This window comes from Centrocercus urophasianus, unplaced genomic scaffold, assembly GCF_019232065.1.
Source record: "Centrocercus urophasianus isolate 14NV4802_14NV808 unplaced genomic scaffold, USGS_Curo_1.0 seq_19, whole genome shotgun sequence".
Taxonomy (NCBI): Eukaryota; Metazoa; Chordata; class Aves; order Galliformes; family Phasianidae; genus Centrocercus; species Centrocercus urophasianus.
The window spans coordinates 8,716,609-8,732,064 of record NW_024884744.1 but is presented as its reverse complement, the minus strand read 5'-3'; the positions used below and the strand labels follow the sequence as shown (position 1 = coordinate 8,732,064).

Sequence of the window (15,456 nt, the reverse complement as noted above, 5' to 3'; positions counted from 1 at the left end):
CTGCATTGCTTGTGTGTCTGTGGTGTCATGAGATTGGGTAGATTTAAGAAAGTTCAGAAGGCAAATGAGTACGAGACGTGCTTATTTTCATTACAGAAAATATACGTTGAGAAAAGAACATTTTAATAGGTGACAGCTGTGTGTCGTACCTGCTGGGATGGGGAAATTCATTAAGTTATGCACTTTTCCCTGTTCTTCTCTGGTCCCTTCTGTTCTGCTCCTCTTCTTACAGTTGAGAAATGCAAAACATACTGTGTAGAAGGACAGTTTTAAGTTTTCCTGTATCAACAGAACAAAGTCTCCAAACTTTGAAGAACAGTAGTAATAAATAACGCTTTATTTTGCCTTTCTTTAGGACTCCTGAGCAATGTCCAAGTGTGGTTTCTTTGCTGTCAGAGAGCTACAATCCCCATGTGCGCTACGGGGCTGCCATGGCTTTGGGCATCTGCTGTGCGGGCACTGGAAACAAGGTGAGGATCAGATCCATTCACACTTTCTGTACTCTCCTTCTGTACAGATGCTTGTGCAGGAACGTCACACACAGAAATCACATTTCTTGCACATGCACACTCCTAGGCAGCTGTAGGAGAGCAGTGCTACTTTAAATTTTGCTCAGACTTTCCTGAAGTTTTCTTGCTGTCAATAGCCACTCAACGTTAAATGCATGTTCAGTACTTCAGAACCATTACTCCTTCCTTCATCCTTGTACAGATCACTTTAGAGGAGGATGGGGAATGCCAGTGATAGGAAAGCAACAGCCAGCAAACCAGCTCTTTTCTTCTTCTCTGTGGTATATAAATCTCAGAAAATTCATACAGAGCCAAGTGCACTGAAATTAAGTGTGTTTTCCAGTGTATAATTCACTGTTCCTTTGAAAGTATCAGTAAGAAAGAGAGAGCTCTCACATGTGGGTGACAAGGGTCTTTCACACTACTGTAAGACAAGCATCTCTGGGATAAGCTTCCACACTCCATCCACGTGTGTATTCAGTACTAGTTCTGAATCACAGTTTTGAAATAGATGCACAGATTATATATTTGAAATTAATATTTCATGCTTCCATACCTTTGATACACCTCAAATGTATCTGTATCTCCCTTCCTCAGCCAGTATTAAACGTTACTTCTTTGGCTCTTGCACACAGTGCTCTCCAGCATGTCACTTGTGAAATGCACAGAATGCTGATGTGTGCTTCCTTCCATCTTTAGTACCTAAAGCATGCAGACTTGAAAGCATACTGAGAATACTATTTTTATCCAGGTTGCTTTATTCCCATGTGGAAGGTGGAATTAAGGAGCTAATTATTTTTAACCTTCTGCATCTGACAAGTTGATTTAATTGGAAATGCTTTTAGTCGCACAAAGGAGTCTGTTTTATTTCCAGATGCTTGGTATGGTAAGGATCTAAACCATCAGATTATGCACATGCATACCTTCTGAAGCTTAGATTAGTAGGTTTTGAAAGCCTAATTATATTGGACTTTAGAAATTGGGAAGCTTTTGGTCATGGTCAATGTTCCATTATATGGTGTTCAGTGCATGCCAAAAGAATGAATGAATGAGCAACCCATGATACCTTCAGGCAGAAGAGCTCAGCCTTCCAGATAGCTCGTGTGGCAAAAAGCAGTCAAAGGAGGGCACTAGAAGTTTTTCTCAGAAATGGTGTTTTGTATGAAATCAGCTTGTTTGTAAAAGCCTCACCCTGAGTGAAGTACACCGAGAGGTGTGTGCTGGGGTACTCATGCATTCAGTTGCTTTTGTTCATGCCCTCAGTTTGTGTGAACAGAAGAAAGCCCAAGAGACTGCCAGGTATGTCCAACTTCCGTAATCAGAAAATCACGTAATGGTTTAAAAGTGCTCTTTGAGCTGCTTGGATCTTCACGTGCCGTTTCAGAGTGCTTTTAGACAGCCTCTGTGTTGCCACTGACCAAGTTTATCTGTACAGCCGATGGTTATACAAACTGCTGAGGTTTGCTCCATCTAGATCTGAAGAGTGTGGCTGGTGAGCTGGCTAAGTACTCTGACAACTTGCTGTTGTTGACATGGATAATTTCAGTCCATCTTGACACCTTTTCCACCTTATCAGTGAGTTGGTGCAGACCCAAACTCAGACCACAGGCCAGGGCTAAACAGCAGTTCTCTGTTGAATTATCAAGCTGGAAAAGCTCACTGTGAGATGAAATGAAATGAGGGCTGCAGCTAGACAGGAAAAGAGAAAAGACAATACAGGTGAAGGGAAATTGAAGGAGGAGAGGGATCTCATTTTGGCAGCACTGAGTTTAGAAGAGTTTTGTCATCTTGTGCAATGTGCACTGAGGACCTTGGATGATTAGAAATGAAATGGTAACTGTAGTAATTCTTTGTATGTTTAAGGCATGGCTTGCAAAGTGGCAGAACTGTAAACAGAGAATAAAGATGTTCCTGGGGAGATTATTTAGTCTGAGAAGCCAGCGAATTTCACTTGCTGATCCTGGATATCTAAGCAACATGTATTACAATGGGTTCCTTATAGCTTTTCATAGTCTGTATTCAATATTGAAACGAATCTTTATTGGTAGATCCAAGATAGACTGTGTTCAGTTGGGCTTAGCTGGGAAGTTACTGAGTTTGGAGAAGCAGTGGAGGAGTTTGAAATGTTTTCAAAACCCGAATTTACTACGTGGATGCCTATAGGCAGCCCCACTTGATGTGTGTTTTCCATGAGTGCTTTTGTGTGATGCTGAATTTTACTGACTTTAACAATGAAGTATAAGGTCAGAAATTTGGAACTTGATTACTTCACTATCTCATTTTCTAACCTCTGACACATTGTTTGATATCTCTGCATCATTTTTAAATGGAAAATGAAGGTAACGCTGATGCATTTTGGTTGCAAAGAAAGCACAAGCATAATTTATGTGTGGAGATTAAGACATGCCATTGTCAATAGTTCTGATGCACTGAGTTCGTTTGTTGTTTATAACAACAGTTGCTGATCTATTGTCTCGTTTCTGCAGGTAGATCTTGTTCCAGCCAGTTGCTTTTTTTTGAATGTATGTGTTAGCACCAATCTTAACCTTGGATTACAGCACTGAATCCTAGGATACTGAAAACAATATTAACTTTGTGATTTTTTTATTTTTTTTTTAAATAGGAAGCAATTAATTTGCTTGAACCAATGACAAATGATCCTGTGAACTATGTACGTCAAGGAGCTCTGATTGCATCTGCCCTTATCATGATCCAGCAGACTGAGATTACCTGCCCAAAGGTAATAGTGGCATGCCTTACATACCAGCTTGCTAGGTGGGAAGTGTGGTGTTGGATGTCAGGTTGTTAGTGCTCAGCACTGTACATAAGCATTAGCAAGAGAGTATGTGCCTCATAAAGAGCAAGAGCTGAATGCAGAGCAGGAAGCTCCGGTGTGGGCTGGAGCATGCACTTTGGAATGAGGGAGTGATGCATGGCAATAGAAATATGCCTGGTAAATGACAGCATTTTAACTTTGGGTGTTCCCTGAATACACACTCCTGCTTATGCAGAGTGTGTTCTGTAAGGATGCTGAACTGTCTTGAAAAAACACAAGTACCTCCCTTGTCTCAAATGTATCGAGGCCTGTAGATACGTGATTTGTGTGAGCAGGGCTGTCTAGTAAAGGTTTTTTGTTTGTTTTTTTTTTGCAGCTCAATGTGTGCTTTTCAGGTGAAACAATTTCTGCTGCCACAACTGTCTCAGTTACTTTATAGCACATGATTTTTTTTTTTAATGGAGCTTTTCTTTCTGCTTGGAGGGCAAAAAGGGTTGCGTGTGCTGTGTTTAGCTTTTAAAGACAGGTTGCCTTGTGAGTATATGACAGATGATAAAACACAAACATTTGTTCAGTCTGAAAGTCTGCGTTAATAGGAGCCCTGAGGTTTCACATTTCATGTTCTCTGGTGAGCAGTGAGGCTGAGCTGTGGCTGGTACTTTGCTACTCCCCTATCGTAATGGGTTGCTTTTATTGCCATCGTTTCAGAAATTGAACTATAATAAAAGCAGCCACACTTTTGCTGCATTTGGATGGGGAGAATGAGGGGGGAAAAAACCTTTTTCCATTGGAAAATTTTGCTTGGGAAAGCAAAGAAAATCCACAAATACAGGTGCTTGGGTATTTCCAAGGCACAGAATGTATGGCTGTGCTAGCAGTTGGTTCCTCTGTATTATTTAAAAATAAAAACAGAAAGGGAGTTTTTCACTGAGCATGATCTGGCAGTTGCATTATCTAAATTGTAGTTCAACTGAATAAAACAGGAGAATAGTAGAGCTCTGTAAGATCCCCTCATCTTCCAAGATATGAAATGACTGTAACATGAAGCTGGAAGATCCTTTCTTTGGAAAGAAACCACTTGTTTTTATCATTTCTTCCACTGGTTGGAATGCCAGCTCTGAGTATAGGAAGTTAAGTTTAATCATTCTTCTGTGCTCTTCTGTAGTGCTGGACAAATGGTGTAGCCTTCTCATGCCTTTCCCACCCAAAAAAATAAGGATGATACTTTCTTTTGTGAAAGGATGCTGTGAGTAATCCATCTGTTGGGTTTTCAGTCTTTTGAGATGGAAGAATCCGTGTCCTATCCAGAAGTGCAAATGAAAGGAGTGGTCCTTTTAGTGTGTACTAAGTCAGATTTCTTTCCCCAGAGAGTGCTGCTATCCTTAGCTTCAGAGCTGTGTGTAATACGTAGGCTTACTAAACAGGTTGTTAAAATAGTTGGCTAGCAAATAGAGGATAAGACGTACAGTCTGGGACTCGGTGCCTTGTTTAAAAACGGGGAGAGGAACTGGAAAAGCTTAATGCTAAAGCCCCATTTACGACCCAGAATGCGTTGTTACATAATGCAGATGCAGAAGGCAATTTATGACGCGGTCATAGAAATGCTGCAAACGCTGAAAACATGGCAGCCAAAATCCTACAAGATATGAACTAATAAGGAATCCTTGAAATAACCTGATAATTTAGGAACTAAGCACAAAATGTATCAATTTTATTTCTTTTGAAGGAAGTTTGCTGTAGATACCGTGATTTCTTGCTCAAAATTACAAGGAATATTGTGAGGAATATGCTGCCCATGGCATTATTTATTATCCTCATTTCCATGGGTAACGTTTTAGAGCTCTCTGCCAGCCTGAAGAAAAATTGCTCTGATGTAAAAAGGTGGAGTTCAGATAACTGGCCATTTTTGGGTTACGGTGACGTGTTTTAATCTGATTAGGTTTCTAAACTGCATGACGGAGCAATTGGTAGATAAGCAGCTAACAGGCGGCGCTCCTTGGGTTTCACGTCCCACAAAGTGTGTTTGTGGTCTTTGTGGGGTTATCGAGAAGCTAAATTTTACATTTAGACAACTTCGTATCATTGTCTCACTGCTACTAAATGCTCTGAGACGCTTGGCACGCAGGAGAGCGATTTAGTAAAGGTTGTGGCATGGAGTCTGACTGCCTTCCTGTCATTACTTCTGCATTTGGTACTGCCTGTTTCTGGTAGCCTTCATGTGAGCAGTGTGCTTTGGGTTCAAAAGACTTCAGATTCTCTGGTGCTAATTGGAGATGAAGACAGGAGCAAATGGAGTCATTGCCCTGCTTTATTCAGCTTAGACATTTGGCATTAATTCTACTTCAAGCATTTTCTCTTCCCTTCCTTCAGATTGGAATCTGAAGCATGGAGAATAACAGGAACCTTTCTCTCAAACGTGCTGTTATCTTACTTTCCTTTTCAAGTTGAGCTCATCAAATAAGCTACTCATCTGCCTTTATTTCTCACTTTATTTTCCTCAGATCCTAGTGCAGAATCACTAACACCAGCAGTCCCACCTTGGAACTGGTTGGGGCTGCAATTACAAAGTGCATTCAGTACTTCTGCATTGATACAGGAAGGTTTTCAAGAAGGAAGAAATACAACTTCAGAGTTTTGAGCTACACGTTGCAGTGCTGAAATAATAGCAATAAGTAGAGATTTAATAATCAAATTATTTTAATTCACTGTGTTTCATCTTTTTATTTGTCGTCTTCTCAGTTGCACTTATTATTTAAACAAATAGAGGTTATCTGAGTGATGTATTTAATAAAGAAATAATTGAACTTGCAAGTTTCTAAAGTGCCCCAAAGGATGTCAGGTGCTGTGTAAAGCTGACTGTGTCTCTTTGGAGCTGAAACTCAGATTCCCCTGTAAGCAGCCAGCGTGGCTTTTCCTGTCCTCTGCTGATTGTTTCAGAACCATATTAGTGTAGGATGTAGAATAACAAGTTTATTTTGTGAAATGGAATCCTGAATTATAGATATGATGAGATCACTGTAACAGAAATCAATGGCAACTTTGTTATGCATTTGTGACCAGCAAGGCAATTAAGACAGCTATTTGGGAGGCATGCTACTTGTCCTAACATCTTGTATTGGATTTATTGGATTTCCTTTTGCTGTTTGTGCATTGGGGCAATGATCTTTATGGGATAAGAAGATAATGAACAAGATGGAGTATTTTTCTTCCCTTCTTCTTTGATCATCTTGGCCTATTTTCTCTTAAGATGTAAGGAAACCAGAACCTGATATTTCTTTCTTTTTTCTAACTGAAATGCTATGTCTTGCTAGGATGCAAAAATGTTTTCTGCAGTACTCTGGCAGCACCTTTTCAGCTTTCCTTCACAGAAGCCTGTTGCTGTTGGATGCTTGCACATGCTGTATGCTCTTACATAGTTTGTAGCAATCATACCTGGAACAGCTTCCGCTTTCAAAGATGGATAGAGAAAGCACACAAGCAGTTTAAATATTCTTTTATTAGAAATGGATTCTTATCCTTCAGAATTTGCACTTGCAGTAAGCATCGCACACATTGGCTATCACAGTTTCCATTAGTGAGCAGTTAATAAAACAGAGGCTGTATTAACAGACCCACGGGCTTTGAATGCATGATGTTGACTGGTGGAGGGAGAAGTGGTAAACAACCTATTTAAATGTTAAATAATACGAGTCCCTCGAGCTTGTGGTAGGAAATGGTGCTGCATCATTCCCATGCCTTAAAGCCTGTGTTGTTTCCCCTGTGTTTCTAAGGTTGTACATTTGGCTTAATTTGAAATCAGCAGCATGCAGTTTTGACCAGCATTAATTGTCAAAACGGTGTGTGGCATCTTTCTTAGGAAAGATGAAATGAATCACTGCCTGTGTTTTAGTATTCCTCCAACAAGTTGGCCAAATAAATTTGTTGATAGCATTTCCAAATACTGCGAAGTTTTGAAAGTACTTGAAGATTTTGAGGGAGAAACAGACCTTGCGAATTTGACAACATATTAAACAAATCAGTTCAGTAATGTGGGATGTGCTCATTGCTGAGATTTGAAGGGAGAACAACAGCAGATTAAAGGACCACGCCAGGTAAACCCTGACATGTTTTACATCAGCTGCTTTACAAACTATTGTCTGTTGACATCGAGCCATTCTGTAGGAAGTGACTGCCACAGCAGTGAAGGCAGAGCTGAGGTTCTGTCTGTACCTGCTTTGCTTTCCTCTGGGGCTGCATGAGGATGGTACTTCCCTACAGCTAAACCTGCCAAAGCAGGGTTTCCTCAATTTCGAGGAAGGTTTTACAGCTGGGAGCTGATCCAGTTAAGAATGCCTGATGCTGTGAAGTGTTTACCTATAGGGACGGCCTGAAACAGTGTGCAGACCTGCTGTTCATTCTAGCGTTGGGTCAGTTGTTGGATGTAGGTTTGCCCAGTGCATAAAGCCAGGCGGGGTGCTCTCCCACCCTGTCATAAAAGATTTGTTACTGCTGGTGTTAAAGTAAAACTTCCAAAGGGAGCACACTATCTTGGTATGTTTTTCGGAGTTGTTCATAGGTGTACAGAGTTTATCTGAAAGCGGAGCTGTTGCTGTGTCAGTACATATTTTGTACTTTGCAAGCAGAGTAGAATGACTGTTTCTGATTGTAGCTGTTCAACACATGTTCGTGACAGCCTGCCCTGCACTGATTTCCCCACTCTACCCTTTCACATCAGTCCCTTGCAGACAGAATGGTTGGGTTGGAGGGGACCTCGAAGCTCACCCAGCCCCACTCCCTGCCATGGGGTGGCTGCCCCCCCAGGTCAGACCTGAGGGTTCGTGGTGGCACTGATGCTGGCTCTGCCCTGGTATCTGTGAGCAGGAGCTGCAGAGAGGCGCCCGCCACGCTGCGAGTGCTTCTCCATCAGACTGCAGACGCCAGCATGAACATCAGCAGACCTGCTCAACATCTCCTCACCTCACCCAGCATTTTGTTCTCTGAAGATTTGATTACTGTGCAAATTCCAGATTACAGTTCACTGAATGAGTGGTTTTTCAGAGCTTTGTAAAATCCCAGTTTTTATAAATATTCTGAGCCCAGAAGCTGCACCCAGGCTTAGAAGAACGATGTGCTCTAAACAAAGGCACTGCAATCCTGCTGTTCAGCAAAGCCAGACTAACAGATTTATGTGTTGCTTCTTTGTCTCTCAAATAATATCTGAAGGCTTTGGTTCTCCCAGCTTGCACGTGGTTGCCCATGTTGCTCTGGGAGGAGCAGGCAGGGCATGCTGTGCCTCTACAGCTGTGAGTGTGAGCAGGGAGGGAAAATAACACTGTGAGTTCAAAGAGGTATTTTTCCAGTGTACCACAGGTCAAGCTTAAGAAACAAAGTATTTATATTAAATGTGTAAACCTCAGTGTAAGTGTTAATAAATAAACATTGTGAGAGCATGAAAAAAGCTTGAATAGAGCAAGGCAGTGAGCAGAGCTGGTTCAGTGCATCCAGTGAAACCCGGTATTGTGTGAGCGTATCTCCCTGTTACCCACCTGTACGTGTGGCTACCTTGAGAAGTTCAGCCACCTCCCCTTAGTGATGCTACCACCTCGTAACTAAAAGCTTCTTAATGCAAAGGGGATCTGGCAAATAGAGAGCTAATAACAGGCAGCAATCCTGCTGCCACTGTTTCAGGGTAGCTAGTCTGGTGCTTTGTGTTTCTGATGGCTTCAGGTCAAAGTTTGCCTTGTCTGTGGCTGTAGTTGTAGGATTTCCTGGTCAGCTCTTTCAAGTGATAAAAAATCACTTCAACTGTGGTGTTGCTCATATGTATATCAAAAGATATGTTCTTAATTTTTGATTGAGCTGTGTATATTCCTGGATGTGATGCTGTTCCATCTCTTAAACACTGAGTGAACTAAGGGAAAGATGAAGCTGTTTGAAACAAAGACAGTGGCACAAGAAAAGGTTCAGCAATTTCCCTTATTAATGCCCACTTAGAACATGGTAGTAAATGTACTGCGATTATCTGTTACATTATGCAGTATTTTCATTAATGATTTTCACATAAAGGTATGAGTTTCCTAGCAAAATCTGCTGGTGACCCACCATAAGGGAATTATCCATACAGCAGAAATATTGTTCAGGAAAACTGGAATAAGTTTAAGGTTTTCAGCAGTAGAAATAGGAGGAAATTTAATAAAGCTCAGTGTCACGCAAACCTAAGAATGTGTAGGAGATACAGCAAACTCATTGGTTGGTCTCTTATTTCATTGATGCTCCAGAGGTTCTCAGGCAATTCTCGAAGGCCTGTAACGTGGTTTGGAAATGCAGACACTCATAAAATGATTTTTAAATACTCAGGATAGATGTGCAAGTGGGGAACACCTCTTTAATTAATTATTAGACTTGTATCACCCACAGTTAAAAGCGCTGTAGAAGTGGATGTTCTTCTACTATGCAGAAATCCAGGATGCTTCCCATAAAGACAGAATATTTGACTCATGTTTTTTGTGTCAGTTTTATGATTTCTCTTTCTTTTTCTCCCATTCAGGTCAGCCAGTTCAGACAACTCTATTCCAAAGTGATCAATGATAAGCACGATGATGTTATGGCCAAGTTTGGAGCGATCCTGGCACAAGGCATTTTGGATGCAGGTAATTTCCCAAACATCTAAAGCAGCAACTCTTCTTAAACTCATAGTTGTAATAACAATTTCACTTGGGAGATAAGGTGCTGGCTTTATGTATGTTATATAATAGCAGCATGAAATCTCTAATTGCAACTAATTTTATTTAATTGAAGAAAGAAACCCTGCTTTGTAGTTCCGGGTCACAGAGGCTACCTTTTTCTAGAGTAGGGAATATTTCACGAGTGTGAATGTCTCAACATTGAACAGGGGTAGGATTCTGTAAAGGGTGATGGTCTTTCTCTAGGGCAGAATTGCAGGGCCTATTAGGGAAAGTTTCTGTAAGCAAAGAGGGCAAACAATGTTTTGTTTTCAATTTTTCCTTCTGCTGGAGTTAAGACGTACAGTGCTGTGTGTCAATAGTACCTGCTTTCCAAGTCTTTCACTGCTGTCCTATGCATCCAAACACAGTCTGTCCCAAATGGTCTCTTGCACTGTGGGCTTCCCTGGCCACAGAGTTCTTTGCTCCTGTTCCCTGTGGTAGGTAGAAACAAGCTGCTTTTCTGCATGCTCGGAAATCAGGATTAGTCCTGAAGTCACATCAGCAAAGAAGTCTAGTGTATCGTATCTGTCCCTGTGGCCTGGCTGAAGCACAGCACCAAGCACTGTTATTAGTGTCTGTATGAAGTTACCACATTGCCAGCCCATGTACATGGGGGAAGAAAACACAGGGCTGCCTGCACCTGTCTGCATGGAAGCAGATGTGTTCCTGGCATGCATGTGGCAGTCAGGCTGCTCCGTGCTTCATGACTGGGCTACAGAGAAAGAAACATGAATCACCTCCATTAATTTCACCTTGCTTCCCTCTGCTGGAACTCAAATTCACCAGTCTTTTTGACGAAATTGTTACTGTAATTTTGATCATTCCCATATTCAGACCGTGTTACTGGGAAGCATGAGCCCAGCTGGCTCCAAACTTCTCAGCTCTACAGACCAGTTTTGAATTCTTTAAGATTAAATCATAAAAATGCAGCTAAACCCTTTTTTGCTTCATATGTCACATGGGTGTCCTATAATGGTTTAGAAACCATAAACTCTCAATTTTAGTAAACTGCATGTGAATTTGTGCCAATATCTCAACTCTTTGCATCTTCCTGTGCTGCTGGAGCAAGGCTGTGAACTTCCCTTTCATTAGAGTATCTTAAAAGAAAAATTCTTTTCTCTCTCCCATCCAACTACAAGTGATTATCTGAACAATGAGCTATCAAATTTAATTATCACTACTAGAAGGAAAAGATTGTTTGTATTATCTGCTGTGGTAGGGTTATTGAGATTGCATTTGAGGGTTTTTTTGCAGAGGAAGTAGAAAAGTATAATTCTCATTCGATGACAGGCTTTGATTAACAGTGCAAGATTTCCAGTGTGCAGCTGGGAAATGATGCACTGGAGGTGGGCTTTGTGCTCTGACAAAGAGGCAGCCTTCGGACATGGTTTCATGGTGATTTCATTTGATCATTGTCTAATTGTTAAGGTCCAGCTGCTACTTTTTTACAATATTAAAACAAGAAAAATGTAGGCCTTCTAAATTTAGTGTATTATTTTTCCCCCAAAACCTTAGAACTTTCATAATTCACATACAGACACGCTCTCTTGATTCAGACTGATGAATACCTTTCTGTTCCTCACAGAAATAAGATGCCTTGTTTTCTGGAATATGTAGAAGTACATGTGAGCTATAAAAGGGATGTGGTGATTTAACCAGATGTCAGCATTTGACAAATTTGGAAACTGTTTTGCTCTCTGAACTGTACATATCTTCTCCGATTCTCTGATGCTGCATTTCTCAATCAATGAGAAAAGGAGCGGTGGTCAGCATGCAAATATTTAGGTAGTATACCTGGAAAAATTCTTTTCTCTGTATTAAGGAAAGGTTTCCTTGGGGACTGAATGGAAGCAGCTGTTGGCAGTACGAAGATGTACATCCTGGATTCAGTGGTATTAGAGACAATTTTAGCAAAGGATGGAAAAGGAGTCATCTTCCAAGTGACAGAGGAAGGAGTTGCCCCTCAAAATACGCATCTCACACAACATGTTATGTTTGAGCTGTTAAATACTTTAGTACAGAAGATAAACATTTGTTTTGTAGATCAAGAAATGACTATTTGAAAAGAGGATGCAGTGTAAATTGGGATTGGAAACTGGTTTCCAAGATCTAACAAAGCATCTAGTGAGTATGGTGCTGTGGTGCTGTTCTGAGCTGCACTGCCAGAAATACCCCCAGCAAAGTGTGTGCTATCAGAAAAGCTGTCAAAGGAAAGAAGTTTGTAGAATTGAGTGATGAGCGTGACAAAAGTGCTCTCACAATTACAAGCCATGAATGAATTTATCAAAGTATAAAAATTATCAGCACCTGCTTTTTGTGCTCTCCTTCCTTGTTACCATTAAGCCAGTAAATCCTTGTAGCCTTCAGAACAGGCCCTTGGCTTCTGATAAATCTTGCCATAGTAGCAGTGTGAATTTTGGAAAATAGACATTACAGAACCACCCTACAAAAGCTGTGCTTTGAGGGTCTTTTTGGATAGTTGATTGGGGTTGGTTGGTTGGTTGGTTTTTGAGGTATTGTGTCACAGCATCCATCCAAAGATTGGGCACGTGTTCCCTTCCAGGTTGGTAGGCCTGCAGCTTAATTGTGAAGATAGTTCCCAGTTATGCAGTGTCTCTCCACTTTTCCTGCTCCTCACAAAACCCTGGGAGTGGGGGTGGTCTGCTTGCATGTAAACCAGCAGGAAGTAGCAGCATGACAGCAATATGACTTCTGTTAATCATCCAGGAAATTCCAGGAATGGGATGATGTAATTCTGAAGGTTAAAAATAAATTGGAAAAAAATTCCAGAAGTTTGATAAAGTAGTTAAGCTGCTGTGCAGCATCCACTGGACTGCTTTACCTACAATGTCTGTAGATTACTCACCTGGCCCTCATATAGTGATGTAATGAAGAAACATTCAAAGTAAAGGTAGAGGAGAAGACCAGAGATTTAAGTGTGCTGTGTTTGACATGATTAAGAATAACACAAGATCTCAGCAGTGCCTCATTAATGTTGCAAGTTCAAATACAAGTGTGAGAGTGGTGCTGGAGAAGTTAATGAAAAGCAGAGCAAATGTGGAAGGGGTGAAAGTAGAAGTCATATTATTATCTTTCTTCAAATAGGAGCTTGGAAGGAGTTTTGTAGTCAAACAGCAGGAGATCTGTTGCTATCTCAAAAGGAGCAGCAGTGTATCCTATGTATCCTATAGGGGGACATCAAAATCCTCTGTCTTCTGCTGTTTCTCCCAGGACTTATTGACATATAAGTGAGATAACTGTGTCATTCAGGGCTTTCATTAATTTTGGTAACTGCTGCCTACTACAGATCGCTGCTTGTGCACAGCAAAGGAATGCTGCTCCAGGTTGGGATTTTTCAGCCACAAAGTGCCTGAGTCTGGAAGTTCAGGCGTTTGTATTTTAACCAAGTTAGCCTTCCTGCACTTGGGCATGTCAGCGGTAATGGTGCTGCCTGGTGCTCTCTTCTGCTCAATTCACTGTGCTCCTCAGAAGACTGAAGATCAGATTAACACTTTTTCACACTGTCTGCAAGCCCAATCTTTCAGTTTGGTTTCTAGCTGGATGTTTCTGCACTATATCAACATATGGAGTTGTTTTAGTCTCTGCTTTGCAAGTACAAACCTAAGACTTGGTTGTCTGGCAGAGATTTAATTTTGTTGCAAAGACTGCAGGAGCTTGTCTCTTTGCTGCGTAGATTGATAGCCTCTAGAAGGAGCTTTTGAAGTTGTTGCTGTTTACATTTTTTTCTACTGAGATGTGTAGAATAAAACTGTAGGCATATTTCATCTGAATAATAGGCCGTTCAAGGAGACAGGCAGAAAAGTTTCTCTATGGAGTGTTTTATATGTGCTGTTTTCCTTGTGGTTCATCGATACGCTGTGTTTTGGAAAATAGTTATGATGGTTTGCCTGTTTGGTCTCTCTACCTTCTGAACTGTACCATCTCCTGGCAAAACAAACACAGAAGGGCTCTATTCATTGATTTTTTGGTGATACTAGGCAGCTGTACAGAGATAGATAGAAGTAGTTACAGTGCTCACATCTTTCACTGTCAAAGGTGAGATCACAGAGGGGAAAGCTGACAGCATTACGGCTTGGCTCACACTGTGTTAATTGCTTTCACAGCAGCTGTTTCATTCCAGTATCCTCATGGGATACCCAGGGATGCATCAACTCAAGTGATGTCATTTCTGATTATTTCCAGGGGGACATAATGTGACTATTTCGCTGCAGTCAAGGACGGGACACACTCACATGCCTTCTGTGGTGGGAGTTCTGGTCTTCACCCAGTTTTGGTTCTGGTTCCCTCTGAGTCACTTCTTATCACTGGCTTTCACCCCAACATGTGTCATCGGCCTTAACAAGGATCTTAAGGTATGTAATATGTGGAGAAAAAAGCGCAGTAATGGCTTGGAAGACTTGAGTGCCCTGAGAGAGAGATGCATGTTTCACTGGTTTTCTTTGAGTACCTCTAGCTTGTGAGTACCAGAAATGGTGCAAACTAGAAGCCTGAAAAGCAGGCGAAAATAATGGAGCTGGTGGAAGCAATAGAGGTGGGAGAGTTGTTAAGAGCAGGCTTTGACCCCTTCATCTCCCCATCCCTTGGTTTCCAGGGCATCCAAATGATTGTGGGCAAGATCGTTATATAACTGAGCTTGAATGTTTGTGTTGTGGGCTGCACCACACCCAGCTTGCTTCTTCAGAGCAGTCCTTGGTCTCTTCTTAGTCTGTGATGTGTCATAAAGGAAGGGAGATGAGAACTCGCTCTCAGAATTTGAATGGGATGTCAGAGGGTGCTTTCTGGCCTTGCTTAAGTAGATAAGAGTAAGACAATGTGCAGAATTGGTTGCCCACTCCCAACAAGTGCTGTCCTTTTGCCAGGAGTGACTGTCAGGCGGTGCTTAGTCTGATCTAGCATGCACTAAAAAATCTTCACTTAGGTCTTAAACCAATTTTGTGCTAATATGAGGAGGCACAGCAATAACATCGAAACCACAAAAGCATTGAAACAATGAAAACAAAGCATGGTGTGAATAGCATGGAGTGGATGGAGGAGGCTAGGAGAGCTTGCCAGAGTCGAATTATAGAATAATTGAATAACACTGTTCTAGTTGAACTGTTGCCACTGATAACAGTTTCTCTGCTTCCGGAGGGGGAGAAAGGGAAGCCTGTATTCTTTAGAGGATCTGCGTTTGTCTCTGCTGGAAGGAAAATTAAGCTAAAGTAATTACTATGCTGTGGACCTTTTTCTCTGCTTTTTGTCTCTAACAATTTTTTTTTACTGTTTGTTTTAGATGCCAAAAGTCCAGTACAAGTCCAACTGTAAGCCGTCCACATTTGCCTACCCCCCACCTCTGGAGGTACCAAAGGAAAAGGAGAAAGAAAAGGTATTTGGACTAGCTCTCAGCAATGTAAAGACCAACCCCTTCTCCCTCCTAGTATAAACATTGACTTTGGTGGCACTAGCA

General features: G+C 41.4%; 1 protein-coding gene across 1 annotated transcript in view; it reads left to right on the top strand.

Annotated features, from left to right (window-relative positions):
• PSMD1 (proteasome 26S subunit, non-ATPase 1) overlaps positions 1–15,456 on the top strand; it is a 61,173-nt gene that overhangs the window by 38,337 nt on the left and 7,380 nt on the right. Inside the window, exons 17-21 of the mRNA XM_042820300.1 lie at positions 356–470; positions 3,133–3,249; positions 9,812–9,914; positions 14,193–14,362; positions 15,283–15,375. Of these exons, the coding sequence (XP_042676234.1) occupies positions 356–470; positions 3,133–3,249; positions 9,812–9,914; positions 14,193–14,362; positions 15,283–15,375 (598 nt within the window). The remainder of the gene's footprint in view (positions 1–355; positions 471–3,132; positions 3,250–9,811; positions 9,915–14,192; positions 14,363–15,282; positions 15,376–15,456) is intronic.